Consider the following 20,966-nt stretch of genomic DNA (forward strand, 5'->3'; position numbering starts at 1 on the left):
ATAGAATATAATGTATGGCGCTGTGGAGGGCCATTGCATAAGCAGAGAACTTACATCTCTCAAAGACACACAGAAGAGAAATTAGAAGCCCATAAAAACTTATTTCAAGAGCTTGTTGTAATACCCATGTAAGAGATCATTGGTTCTTCTGCATGCTAGAAAAACTAAGTTCTTCCTAAAAACCTGCATGGAGGCTGAGTGAGCAAAACTGAAGATGAAAGCAAGAAAGGAGAAAAAGGACAATGTAATCATTCAGGGGCTGTTCAGTGGTTTCTTTCCACTGAATCTCCAAATGTGTCTTTAGCAAAACACATTCAATAAATTAGGAATGAAGGAGTGTTTCCACATTTTTGGATCTTTATCAACAATTGGTAGATGAGAGAATGGTTCAACATTTGTCAGCCTTCTTTTACAAGCACAATCTGAAAACCTCTGTGTTTTAGAGAGAGATTTTGACACGCTCATTCTCCAGCCCCCTGGCTTTTAGGCATGTTGCTGTATATTTTGGTTAAAAATCCCAACCAAGAAAATCATTCCTTTCTATGCCTTCAAGCTTTTGAAAATCTAATTTAATGAATTCTGCCTTTTGCCTCTCAACTAAATAAAGTCTTCTTTAAAAAAAAAAAAATCAAACAAAAAAGCCCCAACAAACTAATGCCATCAACAACATTAACAAATGTCCTGTCTGTGAGCACAATTAGTAAGAAAACAGCCTTAGTGGTTTTTAGCCTGCAGACACCCTGTGGAACTCCACAGCCGTAGATTCTAATTAAGGGATTGACTTTTCAAGAAAGATTAAAATAACTAAATGCATTTAGCTTTGCAAACAATGGTGGGGAAGGAATAAGAGAATTCTCAGCAACAATAAGAAGATTGTTAACACCAACAATGGACAAGGGCTGTTTAAAGGAAGAAAAAAACACTTGTTTAGGAACCAAGAGTAATAGGGAACAATAGATGCATAAGATAGAATATGTTCAATGTCGATTATTGGTTTTCTTATTACAGCACAACTTTTGAACAAATGCAGTGATGTTACTTGTCAAGCAAAGATTTATTCACGACTGAGGAAAATTGAAGGGCTCTAATTACTCTAGTAGCACTGCCAAATGTGACTACTCTCGTGTTACCAGAGAAAGTTTGTACGACTTTGTATCTTTATCATGAGTGTTTGAAGTTCTGCAAGTGTTTGCCTTTTAGACATCTTTTGTGGAAACGCTTATCAGAAATAACATTTAGAGAACTGCAAACTTTCAAAGGACTGGAGGTGGATCCACCACCTTCCCTACGGCAGAGTGAGTAGGATAATCAGGAAAGCAGTAGAGGCCATACAGGCCTGTTGTTTTGATGCTGCATCCAGGGGTAAGAGGTGCTCTGTTTCTAAAGGGAACTTAAGTGGATCCTTGGCTCCACCAATGAGATTGCTGTTTCGAGCATCTAAGCAGCTTGATGGAGAAGACAGAAATAAAGCTGGAGCAACCTCTGCTCAAAATAATCTGCAACCCCACTGCATTGATTTCTGCTACTTACTTCAGAGACAGCCACATTTTGAGGTTAGAATTCTTGACTGGCTCCAAAGCCTCTGGGAAAATGTAGATTTAATTCATATTTAAAAGGCCAAGGTCAGCACTATCAAATATTTTTAGGTTATCAAGATTCAGGCTGGTGCAGAAGTCTGGCTGCAGTAAATTCTATTACTAAAAATTGTCTTTAAAAACTCTGTAAAGCAACCTATCACATTTTTAGGTCTTGATAGTGGAAGTCTATGCTGTCATTGTTGAAATAAATATAGTCTTTGAATTAACCTGGATTGTATCTATTAAAGCTCTTGTGTAAAAGCATGAACACTTCCATTGATGTTTTAGGATCCAGAGCTAAATGTGGTGCTGATACACAGATCCATGTGTCAAGAGACAGAGGTAAATTCAGCAAAGACTTGCTTGGTCACCTAAGGACAGTTTCTGATGGTCTCTCAGAGTGCTTCTTTTCAGACAGCAATGCATCACTTTTGCTTGTACTAAATGTCCCACTCTTTTCCCCTGCATGAGGGCTCGCCAAGTGAACATCTTCCCTCCATTCCACATTTCACAATGTGCACACAGCTGGGAATGTGCATGATTTCATGACATTGTGATGTATAGATTTTGTCAACCTTTGCCAGCAGTTATTCAAACAGAAAGATATCCAGGGATACTTCTTTTATTCTATTCCAGAGAGTGCATGCAAGTGTAGCAATACAGCATCTATAATGCAATTGTGATGCCATGCGATGATCATGTTTCCAAATGGCCTATCCCACAACAAAAGGTCAGCAAGTAACCACTTAGACATAGAAATGACAGACTTCTTTTCTATCTGACGTGCAATCTTCTCAGAAAACACAGACAGAAATTACTAAGTACATTCGAAAAACAGAGTGAGAGGTGTGTGTACAAAGCCAATTAAGGAAAGAATTGCTTTTTGCTACTTTTTTTCCTGGTGCACTCTTTTGGAAATTTACCGCCATATACTAATTAACCTCTGGGTGACTTTATGTAAATTAGATGACATGTTTTGCAGTGTTGCTGTGGTAGTGTAAATGTCTTAAAGTTATATGAAGTGCTTTGAAGGTAGCCAACAAAGTTTGTTTTTAGTGTATTACACTACAAGATGATAAAATAACCAGGCTTTCTTGGAATGAGAGGTAGATGAGAAGAAGAAAAGATGAGAAGCGATGTGAAAGGTATTGGGAAGATACACAGAATTTTTGGGCCACATCCCCAGCTTGCTAAACATGGCCAGGACAACCAGCTCAATATAGCTGTTCAAATTGCCATTATTTCAGGACCTGGTCTCGTGCACTGAAATAGATATTAAGGATGCTGACTGAAGGTCTAGAACCCTTGGTGATCTTGGAGAAGTAATTTCAGTAACCTCAATCAGAGAGTACCACTTAGGGAATCAGGCAATTGATTTTCCTTATGCAATACTGTTCCCTTATGCGTACTGTGCAATTAGTTTTCTTGGGGATCTGGCGCATTGGGGCAACCATTTTTTTTTGTGGGAAATTTAATTAAGGGGACAGTGGCTGGATTTATAAAGATTTGTTTTTATGTCACAAAGATTTGAGTGCAGAATTAGCCTTAGGGACCCACTGCTGCCTACAAATACACAAATTATTTGGAGGGACCAAATCGGTATCGAGAGAGCAAAAGTATACAATGAAGCAAAATGTACTTCTGAATGCCCTCTAAAGTGTATGGCACAATAAAGATGTCTGGCAATGCCAATTAGATCTATACATCTGTTTTAGGATGAAATGAGCAAGACCCTAAAGAGGAGTCTTTCCCCATTAGAGAGAGGCAAGAGTGGTTGGTCCTGATGTAAATATCTGCAGTCTACATTTAATCTGAAATATCCCAGTCTCTCAAGCAAGTGTATCTAATATAGAGAACTGTGAGGGGAAATAAGAGAATTAGGGTATATATCAAGTAAGTGCCTGCTGTCTATTATTTATAAAATATATTAAAGTATTATAAATTAACACGTGCTTATTACACACTATATTACATGTCGTTCATTTATTGTTGTTGGGGTACTGACACATCACATTTAAAAACATGTGAGCTGCCCCTGGGAATGATGGCTAAGGTGTTCAACTTGGGGAGATAGAACCAGCCTGTGAATTCCAGTCCTGTAAAGCTGTTTGCTTGCAGCCCACGCTTAGGCACTTTAAGTCTTGAGATGAAGGAAATGCTACTGTATATCTGTTTTCTGTCATTCTTCTTGGTTAGTTTAAGAGGCCTCCTGCTCAGTACTCTGGCTGTTGTGAATCTGAGGCACCTAATTCTCCCCATGATATATACAGAATTGATATTTCACACTGCATGTTATGAATCAGTAGTAGGAGCCTATGAGTTATGTGTGGGGAAGATCAGTGCTTGCGTATAGTTTGTAGATGTAAAGCCACATGTCTGTAAGTTAAGCACAGTAGCAGCTAGCCTGTAGGCTTGCAGTTTTTGCTGGCTTTTAGCCCGTGAAATGCTGAAGCATTTGAAGCAGTGCCAGATAACTGTCTTGTTCACCACCTATATTGAAGAGTGAATATTCAGGGTGAGAGATCTACTTCATGACAGCCTGGGGAAAAAAAAAAAAGAAAAAAAAAAAGAATTTCAGAGAAATATTAAGGGAAAAATCATATAATCAATTCTATCAAAATAGTGTTATGCAAAGTTGAATAATGCTATTAGATGCAGGGACAAGTTCTTAGTCTGAAGGAGGGCAGGCATGATTAAAGAAATGAGAATGATGAAGGTAATAGCTGGAAGCTTCCTCCTCATAGCACCCTGACTATCAAAGTCTCCCCAGTTACACTACTGGGACAGCAACCTGTTTAATTTCTTCCCTTCACCCACTTCTTCCTTTTGGTCAATTGGCTCTTGAGTGAAGCGGGAATACATACAATTCTGGAAGATGGTGCAGAAATTTCTGAGATACAGCCTTCCTTTGCTGCTTTCTGCCTCTTTCTGGATGAGAAGAAACACTGAGTCTGCAACACCTTCAACACACAAGTGTCTCTGGCTTGGCAATGCACTTTCAAACCTCCTCCCACTGGAGCCTGCATTTCTTCACATCATCTTGGTGGCACAGGCAGGGTCCCCTCCTGGTTCCAGCACATGGTTGGAGTGAATAAGGAAGAGTGGAGGTGTGTGATTCTGGGGCTGTAAGGTGTGCTGCAATCAGCTCCAGGTTGCTGAGGGTGAGCATAATTTTGCATTGTTACAAAAGACAGACAAAAAAACATTGGCAGAGGAGGGGCATTGCTAATATGCTTTAAAAAAAAAAAAAAAAAAAAGAAAAGAAAGAAAAAAAAAGAAAAGAGAGTGTGTTTGAAAGAAAATGCAGCAGACTAAGAAAAAGGATGAAGCTGCTTTTTCTCTCTACCCCAAGTTGGCCTCATGCTCCGGTGTGTTTCCATGGAGGCTGTTGCTGTCACTGCATGGCTCATGCTGGAGTGTCACATTGGATGGGAGCCAGCTCAACAAGAAAAATAAAGTGAGTTTTTAAGAGGTAACGTGGTAAATGTTCTTCTCAGTCTGGCTACCAATATGTGCTGTCTAGCCTGAGGCGCGCAGCACATATGGGTGAAGCTATTGAGGTTTGGTACTTTTAACTTCTCAAGTCGCTTTTTACAAAACCAAAGGATACACATTAGACGCACTGAGAGGGGGGAGAATAGGTAAGGAAAGGCAAGGCCTAGCAGTCTGATTGCAACAGACTGTCACTGGCAATTTCTGAATTCTTATGCTGGGGCTTAGAGGCTTTTCTACATACCGGGGGATTTTCCCTGCTGATGAGGCGCAGGCAGGGAGGGCAGCTGCTTGCAGCAGAACACTGGGCAACACAGCAGCCTGGCCATGCTGCTGGTGCCCAGGCAGGTGACGGTGCAGCAGATGCTGGCATTTGGGCCACCTGCTTGAGGCAGCTGCACTGGCACCCCTGCCCTCCTGCTCTCCCAGCAGCAACCTGGCTCCAGTTCCTCCTTCCTTCCTGGAAATTCAGTTTTACCTCCACTGCTTAGAATCTGGTGGGCCCATATGGGGGGCTGTGTTAGAAAGGGCAACCTCTGAAACAAAGTATAGTTGATGTCTGCTCCAGGGAAATCTGCTCTTCCCTTACTTGGGGTCTTTCAAGGCACTTCAGCAGTCACTTCACGCTATGCCTCTGGGCTTCTGGGATAGCATCACAACCTCCTTCTCTTTTTCCCATCTGTCAGCTCAGTCATGACAATGGGGCAGGCTGGAGTTTCTTTCAGCTCATTCGATTTCTATGGCTAGCATTTGCCAAGTGCTCAACCGTTTGTAAAAATCATGTCATCGGTTGTCATTAGGAAGAGAATTGATAACAGGTATTTTCTGAGCCTTGCAGTCAGCCAAAGGAATTCATTCTCTTTTTAAAAAAAAACTACAAAAGTGACACAAACAAGCCAAAATATTAAGTAAGCAATTGCTACAACACAATGATTGCGTATTTTAGCTGTTAGATTGATACCAGTGGCACAACTATGGTTAATAATCTGTGAAATACCCTTTTTAAAAATTACAACACATTCCCCCAAAGAAATTTACTCATTTGAAATGTGATGTGTACAAGTGAGTCCAGATGAAACTCCTTATGCAACTTTTAATCCAGAAAGCACTATGGTGTGTTCATTATGCCCAGGTACAAAAGTAGGCATTTCAAGGCCAAGTCATGAAATAACAGAAGTGTTAAAAAGAAACATTTTCTCTGTGTTTCAATTCCATTTTGATTCCAGATCTCTTCTAGTCTTGAGGCAGTGCAAATCTCATCAGATTCCAAGAGAGGCTGGTACAGGAACAGCCCAGCTGTGAGGTCTAGAAATCAAAACAAAAGTTATCAATGTGAATGTCTTAGTTATACAGGAAAGTGTCTGTAGCACAGGGTGGAAGATGAGAAAGGAGAGGAAAGGAGAAATGCTGTCTGAGGAAAGAAAAAGCATGTAAGTTCTTATTTGCTCAGGGATTTCTCTTGTAATTTATTTAATACCTCCACGGAGAACAAAGAACTTTTCTGAATTAAAAACAACTGGAAACAAACCGCAGAATTTCCTGAAAATATTTGCTATATGCAACAGCTGACAAGAAAAGTGAAGAAGATTGTTAAGATAATATGAGCAAAGAAGACATCCCAGGTGTTTCAGCTGCCTACAAAGTACAGAATCAAAGAGTGTGAAGCCATACCTACCCAGCTGAATGTGCTCTGTTGCCAACCTGTCTGCAGAACCCTTCTCAGTACAAAACATGAACAAAACCCAAGAGCTTAAGCAGCACTTCGTTGCACTTTGAAACTGCCTTTCTGCGTCTCCCTGTGCAGGACTTCCTCTGCAGCTCGTGAAACCTGCATACAGGGAACAAATCACAAATGGGTGCTTTTGCAGAGAAACAGTGGAGTGCAACACGACCAGGAGCCACAGAGAACACAGCACAGAGTGAGCTACAAGGAAAGTTGGTCCCACAACAAGTTGCTGTCTTATCAGAAGAGACGTAGTCACTTTGGTGATATAAGAATTAGATACACCTCTCTATAAAGCACTGCTTAAGAAATCCATCATTTTTTGTTGTCTCCTGAACAACCTAACAACACGTAATTCAATATACTGAGCTCAGATAATAGAATCAAATACAAAGCTTAAAATGATGTAAGAAGATTTCTCAGAGTGATCTTAAGTCCATAAACTGACATAGTTTTGAAAGAAAAATCCAGAGCAACCCATTCCATCCTTAGGCTTTGAACTGATATGCTCTCCACAGCCAGGGAGTGCTTTTCTCCATTTTTTTTCCTTACAGAAATATTAACCAAACACTGGAGAGCTGAAAGAACCAGAATTTTCTTTCACAGAATGTGTTCATTGATGATTTCTTTCTCCCTATTAACTTTTGCCAGTGTCAGATTACACTGAATAAGAAACTGTCCCTCCTGTGATTCTGGAGCTATTCTCTTAAATAAGATCACAACCCTTCAATGGCTCCTGCTGAAAGACAGCAACTTAAAAAAAAAGAAAAAGTGCACGATCGCAATCCAAGGTTATATAAAGGGCACACAGCTTTCAGATCAAGGAGTAGAGCACTAACACTATGCAGCCCCACTTTCCTAGAATATGTATCTTGGCAACATTGCTAATCTAAATCTGGCAAATTGAATATTTCGATCTCTGTCCCCAGAGAAAAACATACTCTTACTATATTAGATTATAATTTTCTCTGTAACGCACTGATGCTGAACTATTCTCCACTATACCCTTCATTATATAAGAGAGGCTATATTGTGTACACTAAGGATGCCATTTAGGCCCTGAGCCAGGTGTTCAGGCTTACTCAGGAGAGTGGGCTGAAGGAAACAACTTCCTAATTGTCAGTCCAAGAATGAAAAACTTGCTTGTACGAAGTACAGGAATACACTGATATCTACACTACAAAGCTCTGATCTTCATACCTGAGGAATACCACTGTTGATGTTTTCAGTGAGCCGTGTGAAATATGGTCATATTGTCACTTGTACTTCTGTGTTTCAGCTAGACCACTTTGGTTAGTGGCCACCTAGAAGCTAACTAAAATATCCCAGTGCTTGGCAGCACAGTGCCGTACATATTGGCATGCTTTATAACTAGATTGAAAGAAACAGAAGCTGAAGTCCTCGCTCCAAAGAATTTGCAATCTAAAGCTTTATTATGGCTCAGAAAAAGGGGCAAGCACCATTTATTCACATTAAGCCTAAAACCAATGTGGATGTACAAGGAATGGAGGAAGTACTTGGCAGATGATCACAGGCTGGATGGCAAGACAACAACCTTATCAGAAAGGCTGTATCTGCTATGTGGTCAATTCTTCTGCAAAAAACATTCACGTGCCTTTATTCAAAAGGGAAGGCTTGTGAAAGGAATTAGCAACACAATCCCTCAGCTGCAGGTATTTGAATTGATTATCTGTCAACCTAAAGGTTCCCCCAAGTTCAGTAAATGAACACAATCTGTCTTCTAAAATATATCATGTAATTTGTTACCACTTTTTCTTTTTTTTTTTTTTTTTTTTTTCCCCTAGCCATGCATCACAAATAAAAAAGCACTTAGTTTTTGGTTTGGGTAATAAGGTTGAGTTCTTTTCTTTTAACTTTACTTGATATTTGAATTAGAAAATTAAATACAAGTTGAAATGGAATAAGCAATAGGTAACTTAAGAATATATGTATTTTTATAACTGGAGTTAATTTAAATGACAAAAAATGATTGAAACCTTAGCACATTACTGATTTATTTCAGATGCATCTTTATTTATTTCAGGCTTGCACTGTTAAAATATGCTATTGATTTTCTGTTTTCTTTTGTTCTAAGGTTCCAGTGTGCTCTCTGCTGGTGATGCCATTCCCCATTTGGAAAATGATTGATTCATTATTATTAAAACAAAACAAAAACAAACAAACAAAAAAAACAACCAGGAACTAAGACAAAGTTAAATGTAAAAGTTGCTAAACTGCTTTCAAGAATATTATTTACTTGACTTTTTGCTGGATTAGAATCTAAAATGAAATGCAAATAAACGGTTACTGGGGAAAAATGATGAAGAAATCTGTATCCATATAGGACAGATCTAGGAGAGATGAGAGGCTGAGGGACAGGACATGGAGATTTTAAAGGACTTTGCTTTTGATTAGATTTAGAAAGCTCCATTGAAGGAAAAAAATCTACAGGAAGACTGAAAATAACTATTTGGGGTTGTAAGAGTGAATAACAGCAACCGTATAATACTGGTTTGCAACATGGCAGACCTGGAAAAGGATAATGGAAAAAACCCTCACATACACAATTGTTGGGTCTGCAAAGAAACAAATAACCAAAAATGTTCCACCAGCTGATTTTTTCTATTTTTATAATTGAATATGGCAAGACATCTTAAAAAAAAAAAAAAAAAGAAAGAAAAATGATGCTGTTTCCAAATTTATGATTCTTGTTTCTGAAAAAAAAAAAGGTATCCAAATAAGTCCCATTTATTAATAGACAATTAAAATTCTTCTGAGAAGAAAAATACAAAAAAGAGAAATTAGAAATTTGTGGAAATACTACGTGCCTTCAAAGCACTTCTGTGTTAAAAATTTAAGTCAGAACACTTCCAAATAGATGCTCAGCTTTGTTAAGCTGCACAAGAATGGAAACAGAGGGTTCAGGTATGCGGAGCGAGCCAAGATGGTGATTTAGTAGGACAGCTTTTCCATAAAAGTGTGTGATTGAGAACTACATTTCTCTATAAATCTGTGTTATATATCAAATACTAATGCGTAATATCCCTGTTTCTATATCAATCAATTGATATATAATCATGTAACACATTTCTCCTGTGAGTGTAGCCACATACTTTAGCTTTAGATACTGGCCCGCAAATTCATGCATATGGGTAATAGCAGGCAGCAGACCATGTAAACAGCTAGCATAGCATACAGTGAAGCTCACAGAGAATACCTTTCTATCACCAGCCCCTCTTCTAGACGATTTCCTTAGATATATTAAATAAATGAATAAAATATTTCTTAAGCGTGATAAAATATATATTGACGTTTTTAAATATTTTATCTCGGATTGAATGGAAATGAGCTTCATCTGCCTCTCAGGGCACAGCGACATGTGCGACATGTTTCCGTGCTACGCGCCTTATCACACCGTCTACATGCAATCTTCTTCCTGCTACTGCTATTCATTTTTCATGTGCCAAGTATTCATTAATCCTTTAACCTCTGTAGGTAAAACCTAGTTTTTCTTTGCAGAACGCTCAAGGCTAGGAAATCATTGCTCCCCATTCCAAGTGCTAATACTTGCGTTTTTATTGGTAAATCTGAATATAACCTATATATAACCTATATATAACCAGGTAGCATTTCCAGTGGAGTTCTGAAGTAGCCTACTTCTTGTAGGATTGCATGTTTTATCTTTTAAAACATGGTGCTACAGTGTTAACTTTTGACTTGGGTTAAATCTTCTGTAAAGGAAGGAATCACATTCCTAATCTCTGGTGAGTTTTTGGAGCTGGCACTATGCGTGAAGTAACAATAAATCTGCTGTTTGGATCATTAGACTGTATTTCAACTCTGCGCTCCCTCTTCTCCAAAGGAAAAGATTACACCAGAGACAAAATAATAGCAAATCATACGTAATCTCTTTTATGGCTCACAGAGATATATTTATGTACAGCGTGAGATGGACTTCTGTTTCTGTCTGATTTAGCATTTCTTATTTGCTATTCTGACTTCTTTAACCTTGTGAGATAACACACAGGGATGAAGAGCAAGGAGCTTGCTTTACCCAGAACACTCATGCCCAGAGGAAGCCGAGTGCCGTTCACGGTAAGGGCAGAACACACCAAGCAGCACATGGGTGTACTTCAGGTTAAAGGAACAGATGCTGCTTCTGGTTCCTCAGACTCCCTGCGTAACTACTGGGTAGAACAGTAAGCATTCGTTTTTATGTACTGAAAGTCACAGCATTCAGCAGTAGTTATTTACCTGGGCTTGGCCTGGCTCTCTGTGTAAATACGCACACCCTACGGGCTGTTATGAACATGGCTGCGTGGCAGGCCAACCTCACAGCCATGGAGTGGTTCCTGTTGTTTTTATTCACCAAACAATTGCTACAAAGGCCTGAGAGGTTGCAGACTGGGATTTGAATGTGAGGAGGACAGGCGCTGAGGCCTTATCACAAACGTTCTGTTTTCTACACTCTCTGACCAGAGTACAGGCCAAGGACCAGCATGGCAGCAGGACCTGAGGAGGCTTCCCGGCCTCCTTATGCTGAAGGCCTTCTGATCATCACCAAGAGGCACACCAGCAGCCAGAGCCAGTCACAGCCTACGGGCACACCAGCCCTATTGTTCTTCCCTCAAGCAATAGGAGCCTCAGGGAGAAGGCGGGAAATAGCCACAACAGCTCTGCACTGAGCAAAGGCCAGGAGGCTGGCTGCAGGGCTTGGGCACAACATACACATGGGCCAGCATGCTTCCACCAACATATCTTGCTGTATAAACATGTACGAGGGCCACTCCAATAGTAACGCCTTCCATTTCATTATGTTGGCCCACAACTTCACATGCTGGTGGTATGATGGTAGAGGTTGAACCTTCCTGATAGTATTCCATCACATGCAGTTGCCATGTGACAGATGGCAGCAGAGGGGCAGTCTGACAACATGGCATCTAACATGGAAGTGCATACGAGCAAAAGCGCATCGTTGAGTTCTGCCATGCAGAAAACATGGTGCCCACTGACATTCAGTGATGCTTACTGAACACTGATGGAGACCAAACAGTGGATGCGAGCACTGTGAGGTGGTGTGGCTCAGCAGTCCCAACAGTGACAGTGGGTCACCTCCACTTGTAGAGGGCGTGGGCTCTTCTTCATCAGTGGTGAAAATGCACAAGTAATAGTTGTTGCCATTGAAAAACAGTGTTTGGTAGCTGAATATTTATTTAACAGTGTTGTTGTGCTCTTTGTATTGGTTGAGTTTCTGTGTAAATAAATAGGAGGCATTACTTTCGGAGCGACTAACACCATAGTAAGCATACTTTGGAGGCGAAATAGGCGTTTACTTCTCGAAGTTTAGACACCAAATCCCAAGATTCACGTTTTTGTTTCCTAAGTGCTTTAAAGTAACGCCTTCAGCGCAGCCATGTAATAACGACTCTCACTAATTCCAGGCTGTCGGACTACCTCTATCTCCGCGCTGCCGCGAGAGCCCCGTACTCCGGTACCCTCAGTCCCTCCATTTGAAACTCTTCCCATAAAGGAAGTTCTCGGTTTGCAGAGGCGTGACCCTATACACCCACCTCCCTACTAACAGAAAGGAAAAAAACCAACAAAAAAATCCCAAACAAATCGACAACCAGCCTTCACAGAGTTCTCAAAAGCTGCAGTGTGTTTATTTAAGAAAAAAATTACAAAGGAAGGTCGGCACAGCTCGGTCCCTAACCCCGCCAGGTGACCGCCCGCGCCCCCACCCCAAGGACGGGGCCCCCGCCCACTATTCCCTCCTCGAGATCGCCCCGCCCCGGCCCGGCGGCCACCCTGCGGGAGGCAGGAAGGGCCACCGCCCACAGCCGGGGTTCCCCACGGCGCCCCGCGTCCCCTCCCTCCCCCACCGCCTCGCGGGGCTCCCTCCTCGGGGCATCCCCTCGGCGCCCCCGTCCCCACGACGCCCGCCGCGCCGTGCGTGCCCCCAGCCCGGGCCCCGCCAGCGGCCCCTCCCCCGGGCCGGGCGTTCCCGTCTCCACCCCGGGGGCGGGCGGCGCACCGAGCCCCGGGGCGGCTGCGGGGCGGAGGCGCGGCCCCTCCCTCTCCTCCCTCCCCGCCCGGCGGCCGGTGGGGGCGCTCGGCGTGCCAGCGAGGACACCGGCGCCCGCCGAGGCGAGAGGGGACCGGTGCGGCGCCTTTGTCTGAACGGAGCGGCTCGGCTCGGCTGCCCCGCGCGGGGCTCGGCCGCGGCGTTGCGCGGTGTTGTGGCGCGGGCGCGGCTGAGGCGGCGCCGGGAGCCTCCACCCCTGGCCCAACCTGCCCGCAGCTCATCATGTGACGCGGGTAAGTCGGCGGCGAGCGCCGCGCTTCCCCGGGGTGCCCCCATTCATTTTCTGGGGACGGCGGCGAGCTGCGGGCGGGCGGGGGGCGCTGCCCCGGTGGAGGGGGCCGGGCCAGGCGGCGCGGGGATATCGCGCCGGGGGGAGGAAGCGGCGCTCCGGCTCTGCGGCTTCGCTCAGGTCTGTGCCCGTTCCGTTTCTTACCGGAATAAACGTAACGTCGGCGTTATTTGGCTTTCGGCTGTCCCGGCCAGCGCCGAGATGAAGTGAAATAATTAAGAAAAAAAAAAAACCAAAACAACGAAACAACCCGACAGAAAGCAGAAGGGAGGGGGAGAGGGGGCTCCGCGCGGGGCCGGGGCTGCGGCCGGGCCGGGGGTCCGCGCGCCCGAACTTTCCCCAACTTTCCCGTTGAGGCCGCTGTAGGGGGCTGCCGAGGGACAGTGCGGAGCCGTTTGTGCCTCCCCTCCCCGTCCGCTGACCTCCGTCCGGGCCGGCCGCGGGGTCCGGGCGCTGCCACCGCTCGGCGGGGGTGCGCGGGGGAAGCGGCGGTGCGACCCCGTCCGCCTACATCCCTCATTCCTCCGGAGCCCGTCCGCGCCGCGCTGTCAGCCGTTTGCGTTGTGTGCGCGGGGCGCCGCGTACCCGTGGCTGTGCCCGGCCCGGCCCGGGGGAGCCTTGCGGCGGAGGTGCGCTGCCTTCCGCCCGCCCTCGGCGCGGCCGTGGCACCCGCTCTGCTCGGGGCTGAGCTGGCGGCTGTGAGCGCTGTGAATCGAAGCAGATGTGTGTGCGCCTACCGGGGTCAGAGCGCCTCGGTCCGTGCGAGGTGCCGGGAATAAGTTCGCTCCCCCCACCGTGGCTTATGTCAGCCTTTGGCAGCCTCCTCCTCCGATCCCCCGGGTAAGTAAGTAAACCGCTTCCCCCCTCCCTCCCCCCCCCCACCGTCGTACGATAAACGGTATTCTTTTCATTTCTTTCCCCTTCGTCCCCATTCTGCCCAGCCCCGGCAGGTAGCGACCGCGGCAACTTCCCAGGACCGCTCTGTAGCACCGGGCTCCATTTTCTGGAGCTCCAACTCCGTAACGTGCGGGAGCGGCGGAGCGCTCCGTGCGGGATCGGGGCGGGGGGGGAGGGGGGCGCGGGCAGCGCTCTGTGCATGATGTCAGGCTGCGCGCACCACGCCGCCGGGCTCCTGCGCGGTATTCCTGCGGGGGTGCCCGGAAATACCTTTCTAACGGGACGTAATAAACTCGCGAACACCGCCTGGAAGCCGCTGTGTCGCCCACCGGGAGGTACGGGCGAGCCCCTGGGCCGCCGCTGCGAGCGGAACGCCGCGGCCCCCCCGCTCCGACCGCCCCCGGCTCCGTCGGTCGGTGGCGGCCGCTGCGGGTCCCCGGGCTGAGCCTGGCGGATGACATCACCGTGCCGCCGGCCGCAGTGCCCGGGCTGCTCCCGCACCCCGCCCCCCCCGTATCTTTGGAACCAGGCTGTGGGGGTAGCCAGAGGACTAGGTGGTCTGTTTTTTGCTTTTTTCCCCCCTTCTTTTAGCTTCTCAATTCGTGGAGCAGTCCATAGCATTTAAAGGGGGCTGTGGAAGAAATCATCTTTTTCCTGCCATCCTCCAGCGCTTGGCTGCAGGGAGAAGCGCTGCGGGGCATTTAAGGAATGATCGCGTTGTGTGCTGGAGGGAGCCAGGGATTTGGGAGGTGCTCTTTGGTTTCTTCTGCTGCTAATGAAGTGGTGTCAGACGTGTGAAGAAGGGGAATGGGAGGTGACGGTGGTTTTTGTTTTAATTTCTATTTTATTCTTTTCCTTCAGTAGTACTTACTTGTTGTAGTATTTCCAGGCTGCCTACCCGTTGTTCCTCTAGAAAGAAGCCTTTGCTAAAAAGGCATTTGAGAGCTTAAGGGAGGCCAGAAGAAAATTTGTAGCAACTTTTAAAAATAAACTTTTAAGATGATTGCAGGACTGGCTAATAACCACGGAGCCCTCTGCCTTTTGGGATTAGCCAGATCGGAGTGTGTGCAAACTGAGTTTCACTTTTGAAGTGAGATTTAGGTACTGCAGTATCAAACCAGCTCTTGTGCCACAGAGAGGGCTTAGGCTGCAAACCCCAGTGGTAGGAATAGTCCTTCTGCTCTTGAGTTTGCAGACCTATGCAGTGTGTGACTGAACTCCCCTGTAATTAAGTAGAAATACAAACCACACTATTTGGGCAAGAAGTCCAAGTGCTTGAGGTGGGCTTTGCCACACTTACGTGTTGCTGAAACCCTGTGAAATTCAGTGTGTGTGTTTTAGCACTTAGAAAGGCATCCTGCTGTTGAGCTTTTGGATCGCATCTACCAACCCAGAGAGTTTATCAGCTAAAGGGAAGGCATGTACTGTGTTAATTACTGGGTAAGCAGTGCCTGCTGACTCCACCTTCCCAGTGCTGTGGTGTTGCAGGCTTCATCTTTGAGGCTGCTGGATCATCTCTGAGCTCTTTGGGATGGCCAATTCCTTGCTCATTTCCCAAAGACATGAACGTTCTTTGTGCTGGGTAACAGATCTGCTCAGTATAAGATTGATTTTCTCTGGGTCTTTGTTCCACTCAGGTTGAATATATAAATGCCTTATTCACCATCTCATATTAATAATGCTGGGGGAATATATATATATATATATATATTTTTTTTTTTCTTGAAGTGTTTCATTTTTGGTTTCTGAAGAGTTCTTTTGATTTATTGTGTTGGGACATAGTTGTGGTTTGCCTTTTTATAGAATCATGGAATGGCCTGGGTTGAAAAGGATGACAATGACCATCTAGTTTCAACCCCCCTGCTATGTGCAAGGTCACCAGCCAATAGACCAGGCTGCCCAGAGCCACATCCAGCTTGGCCTTGAATGCCTCCAGGGATGGAGGCACATTCTTGACTTAAATACAAAGAGAAACAAACAAACAAAAAAATTTCTTGAACTGAAAATTTCAATTTTGGAAAAGCTGAGATGGATGCAGCAGTTGAGACTTTGACCTTCTCAGCACTTGACTAGTGGTTGTTTACTACAGCTGCAGCTGTGTGCCTTTGAAAGAGGAGGAGCTGCGCATGCAAGCATGCTCACTTTCCTCAGCTATGAAGAAAAGATAGAAAGATGCATGATGGTTCAAAGTAAGATTTAAGAAAAGTATTAAGCAGTCAAAGTGCAGCTTTTCTTTTATTGTTATGCAGGATATAGCTGTGCCATAAGACAAATATTTACGTCTTCAAAGTGCGAATATGAAAGCATGAAGTGATGACGTTCCCTATACAGTGAAAAGGATTATTTTTTTAAATGAAATAAAAGCATTTCAATTTTATAGCATATATGCTGTAGCACTGAAGGCACTTTAACAGTGTTTGTCAGTCAAAAGCTCTATGTAAACTGATTCTGTTGAACTTCAGACAGATCTGTATCAGCTAAATGGATTGTTTTTAAGTCAGTCCTAAACATGAAAATGAATGAGCAACAAGAGTTATATTTGCAGGTTATGTTTTGCTGGGATAGTTTCTATCTGGGCATACAGCTCTGTAGACAAAGTTGACTAGAGTACTGATGAGACCGATTGTGTATGTAGCCCAAGTGCAGTAGTGGGTAGAATTGGACCTATGTGAGGAAAGTTGTGTGGTTTGTGCCGGTGCTGTTGCAGTTGCAGAAAGCCCTTTCCTGTGTAGGTCTGCTTAGATTTGGAGCCCAAAAAGGTGTGAACTTTCTCATACTTCATTGAGATTTGGTGTGATTGGTTGAAGTTGACTTTGAATTTGTGCTTTTGTCATTGGTTCCAAGCAATAATTATAATAACATACAGACGACTGTTCTTTAATCAGTTCTATTCATTGTTTGATGGCAGGGAGTTCTTAAAAAACAAAACAAACACTGAGAGACAGAAGGAAGGAAAAAATCAATGTGGCTTTGCCAAGAAGTGAGTAGATTTGTGCTGTATATAATGTTGAGCTAGTGTGGGTTTTTCCTTTCTTGATTTCAATGTAATACCTTCTGGTATTTTTCAGAATGAATAATTTAGACTTTAGTCTAAACCACAGTCGAAGTATAGTATAGAATTTTTTTTGTTTTCTTTTTGTCTATTGCAAAATAATGTGATTTGAATTGGAGAAGGCATCTTGATGTTATGGCTGTGCCTGGCTCATATAGCTGTTTCTCTTTCATTTCCTGCCTTTTTTGGCAGAGGTGGTGGCACAAGCCATTGCAGCGTTGTTCAGTCAAAATACGCAGTAAAACTTGGCACAGGAGTCAGTGTATGATCTTGTGTGAAATGTCTTCAAAGACTGCAGGTGGCACAGCACAGGCCCATGGGTAAACTTGGGTGCTGACCTAAGAGGAGCTGTCCTCTTGCTTTTCTGCCTCTTTGCACTGTGACAGTGTAGAGGTGACTGAAGCTGTATCAGACCACCACTTGTAGCAGCCCTTGTGGCCTCTGAATAGTCCATGGTACAAAATATAAACAGTGCTGGATCCTGAGGTATTGGCTTTTCTCCCCGTTCAGGGAGCTCCCTTATCTTCCAGTCTTGATCCATCCTACTGACTATGCACATCTCCTCAGCTGTGCACATCAGCTCTTCTGTCAGAGAGTCTGTTATCTGCAGGTGCAAGGGTAGGACTTGCCTAGGTGATGGCTTGCTGACTATAGTTATTGTTTTCAACTCTAATGAAAAATCACACAGTTAAGAATGCAAAAGCTAAGGTATGTCAGAAATAAAACTGCATGTGTAAGATTCAAGGGAAATCACATGATTCAAGACTAATGAATAAAGTGTAGACCATCATAGCTTGACATTTCCTCTGAATGCAATCCTAACAATGTCTGGATTTTTATTTTTGTAATCTCTTGGTTTGTTTATTCATAGATACTTTTTTCCCCTCTGGAACACAAGAAAGATGTTTTCTTGTGGTGTTTATTGTTTTGTGGGTTCCTGGTAGCGCTCACATTGATGGGCTTTGAATTTGCAGCACAAGCCAGCATCACTTGAGTTAAGGAACCTCTGGTAAGCAGTAGCAAGCTTTTGTCCGCTGTGTGAACCAGCCCTCAGAAGAGGAATGAAGTATGCTTTTTGCTAATGGCTGGCACGGTATTTGCTACATAGCAGAGTAATGATGGGACTCAGAAATCCCCAGCTTTGTTCCTGGCTGTGGGGTGAACGTGCTGCCTTTGTTTAAACACAGAACAATCAAATGCATGACCTTGGACATCAGTGCAGCAAAGGGGATAATTAATCAGACATATCGTGTTGGAGACCTGAGCTCTGGTCTCAGCTTTGTCAGATGTCGCATTAGGATAACTGCTTTGTTATCCTTCTGTAAGGTGACAAGCAATGATCCCAATTTCTAATTAGTGTGGGCGTTATCCAGTGGTCAGAGCTGCAAAGAGCACAAGGTTATGAATGCTAACACTAGTTCGCCTGCTGACTACTGAAGAATGGTTTCTTTTTCTCTGCCTTGGCCAAAAAGCCCGTTTGTGTTGCATCTGTTTCCTAGAGGCTTAGATACCTGTCTGCAGTGCAGGAAGCTCAGTGATGCTGTCAGGCTGGGTCACTGCAACTGGCTTGCAGAGAGCCGGGGCTGTCGGGAGGAGTGCTCTGGGCCTGTTAGCAAAGTTGGATGTCTTGCCAGCAAGTCTCTGGAAGCCTTCCTGAGCGTGTGCAGGCTGTAACTTAGGTAATGGTGTTCAGCTCTCAACAGACTGGCTGTAGCACAGGGAAAGGTGATTCTCTAACCCCAGCAGTTTCTACTAGGCAAGTATAATCTCTTCCTGTGGATCTCTGAGGGAGAATCATTCCAAATAAAAACATCCTGAATTGTTCTTTAGACTTTTTCCTTTACCAGTATAGTCAAAAATACCTGATGTATTCTTGAATACTTGGATATCAAACTTTGCAGAAGCAGATACTGAGAACTTCAGCTGAAATGATTGTTAAATAGAATGATCTAGAATTAGAAGTTTGCTACATTAAAAAAACTGGTTGTCAGTTACTGTAAATGTTTTTGGTTTTTTTTTTTTTTTTTTTGTCCATGGGACTGGCATTTTTAGATGATATGCTAAAAATTCAGAACACTTTTCATAGCAGATGTGATAGTATGTGGTCATCCTTGCTAGAATTAGTCATATTAGTTGCTGGTTCTTCCTAGGAAAAAAGGAAAGATGACTGTATTAAGCAGTAACGCTTGACACAAATCTGAGCAGGACTTAAAATCAGAATAATGTAGGCAGTCTTTATTTTGAGTGTGCTATGCTGGCATAAAACAGTTTTGAACAGTTTTGGAGTAAGAGCTGGCAGTGCTGTAGGAGAGCATGTAAGGAGCTATGATTGATGATGCTTTAAAATCTTTTTAAGTGTTGGACAGTAGTTGGAGCTATTCCAGTTTCTTTTTCATGGAATCTTGTAGTTGCAAGATCATTCCTTTCCAGTCCTTGTAAATCAGTAAGTTATAAGATAACTTAATTTTTCACAGTTTCTACCTAGTCAATTAAATTTTTTGTGTAGATGGGGCCCTGCAGAATTTTGAAAGGAAAAAATAAACAAAATGAATAGTAGTGTTGAGTTGTCTTCCCTTCTGAAAGGGAGAGCATGTAAACTCAGTCTAGTTGGCACATAGATTTGGAGGCTGCTAATTCAGAAAGTATTGCCATGATTTCCAGATCTATATTCAGCTGAATCAAGATTTTGCTAAAAATGTCTTCAATGTATATTTGAAGAATATATATCAATAGTTCTGGGCCTTGTATTCTGAAAAGATCAATAGTCACATGAAACAAATACAAGCACAGGACAAACTGAAAAATAATATTAGATTTAGAACAATTTTTTTTTTTTCACATCCCAGCCCATATTCAGGATAGATTTATTTTATGCTTGCAGGAGATGTGCTCTCCTTTAGTTTCTGTCTGCTGCAGGATTTAAGAAGGCAGTATTTCTTTTTCACTGCGATTGTAAAGAAGCATGTGGGCAAGGGTGGGAGTCTCTCATCTGTGCATAGTAGTTGAAGGCACTTGTTGAAGAGAGTTCTGGTGGATAGCTTGAATAAAATTCATTCCTTTCCTTAAAAGAAGAGTCTTGCTCCATCCTTACTTCAGAGGTATGTGCTAAAGTCATGATACTTGAAGTGTTCTTAAGGTAAAAAAAAAAAAAAGTCTCATTGAATGCAGAGAAATTCTACGATGATTAGCTTGCACATAGGTGTGCACACTGTTCTTGTTTAAAAACAAGTGAGAGGTGGCCTGCACTGGTCACCTGAAATCCTTGGGAAAACATTCCTCTCGCTGTGGGATTTACTGGTGGTGGGGCAGGGAGATTCCATGCTCTGTGTGCTGTTGTTTTTTGTGTGGCTTCCATGCTAACACCGCATACTGTGAGAGCAGGCACCCTTAACCAGGCCGTGGTTTTCTTCAGTGGGGAAAAGCACCAGGAACTTAACTGTTTGGTACCCAAGTCATTTTGTGGGCATGACCCGAAGTCCATCAACAGAAGTGAGAAAGACTTGTACTTTCACATCCCTGTCAAGCATGGCTACAGTTCTTTGTGTCTGCAGCTTTCATTAACTCATCTTTTTCCTCATCTGGAAAAATAAGACTTACAAATAAAGGCAGAAAATTTATTTCTGTGATTAAATTGACTACAATCAGAATGAGCTCCTTCACATCCATCGGTTCTTCTCACTGTGTACTTATCTGTTGCTGCTTCTGCCTCTTGTGATACTGTTTCCCTGTACTTCTTGAGGTGAAAAATACTGTATTCTGCCATTGTTTTCTTCTGTTGTAGCCCTTCCACTAATGACCTGAATAGAACAGTCTTGTAATGAAAAGGCTTCATTAATTTTTAATTTTCTTTT

At 43.6% G+C, this 20,966-nt stretch overlaps 1 protein-coding gene across 1 annotated transcript in view; it reads left to right on the forward strand.

Moving 5' to 3' along the window:
• Positions 1 to 10,857: 10,857 nt before the first annotated feature.
• The window catches only part of KLF12 (KLF transcription factor 12), a 280,926-nt gene continuing 270,817 nt past the window's right edge, over positions 10,858 to 20,966 (forward strand). The window contains exons 1-2 of the mRNA XM_085228226.1: positions 10,858 to 10,991; positions 12,479 to 13,286. Coding sequence (XP_085084352.1) covers positions 10,858 to 10,991; positions 12,479 to 13,286 — 942 coding nt within the window. The remainder of the gene's footprint in view (positions 10,992 to 12,478; positions 13,287 to 20,966) is intronic.

Source organism: Meleagris gallopavo, chromosome 1 (genome assembly GCF_905368555.1).
Source record: "Meleagris gallopavo chromosome 1, MGAL_WU_HG_1.1, whole genome shotgun sequence".
In the NCBI taxonomy this organism is placed as follows: Eukaryota; Metazoa; Chordata; class Aves; order Galliformes; family Phasianidae; genus Meleagris; species Meleagris gallopavo.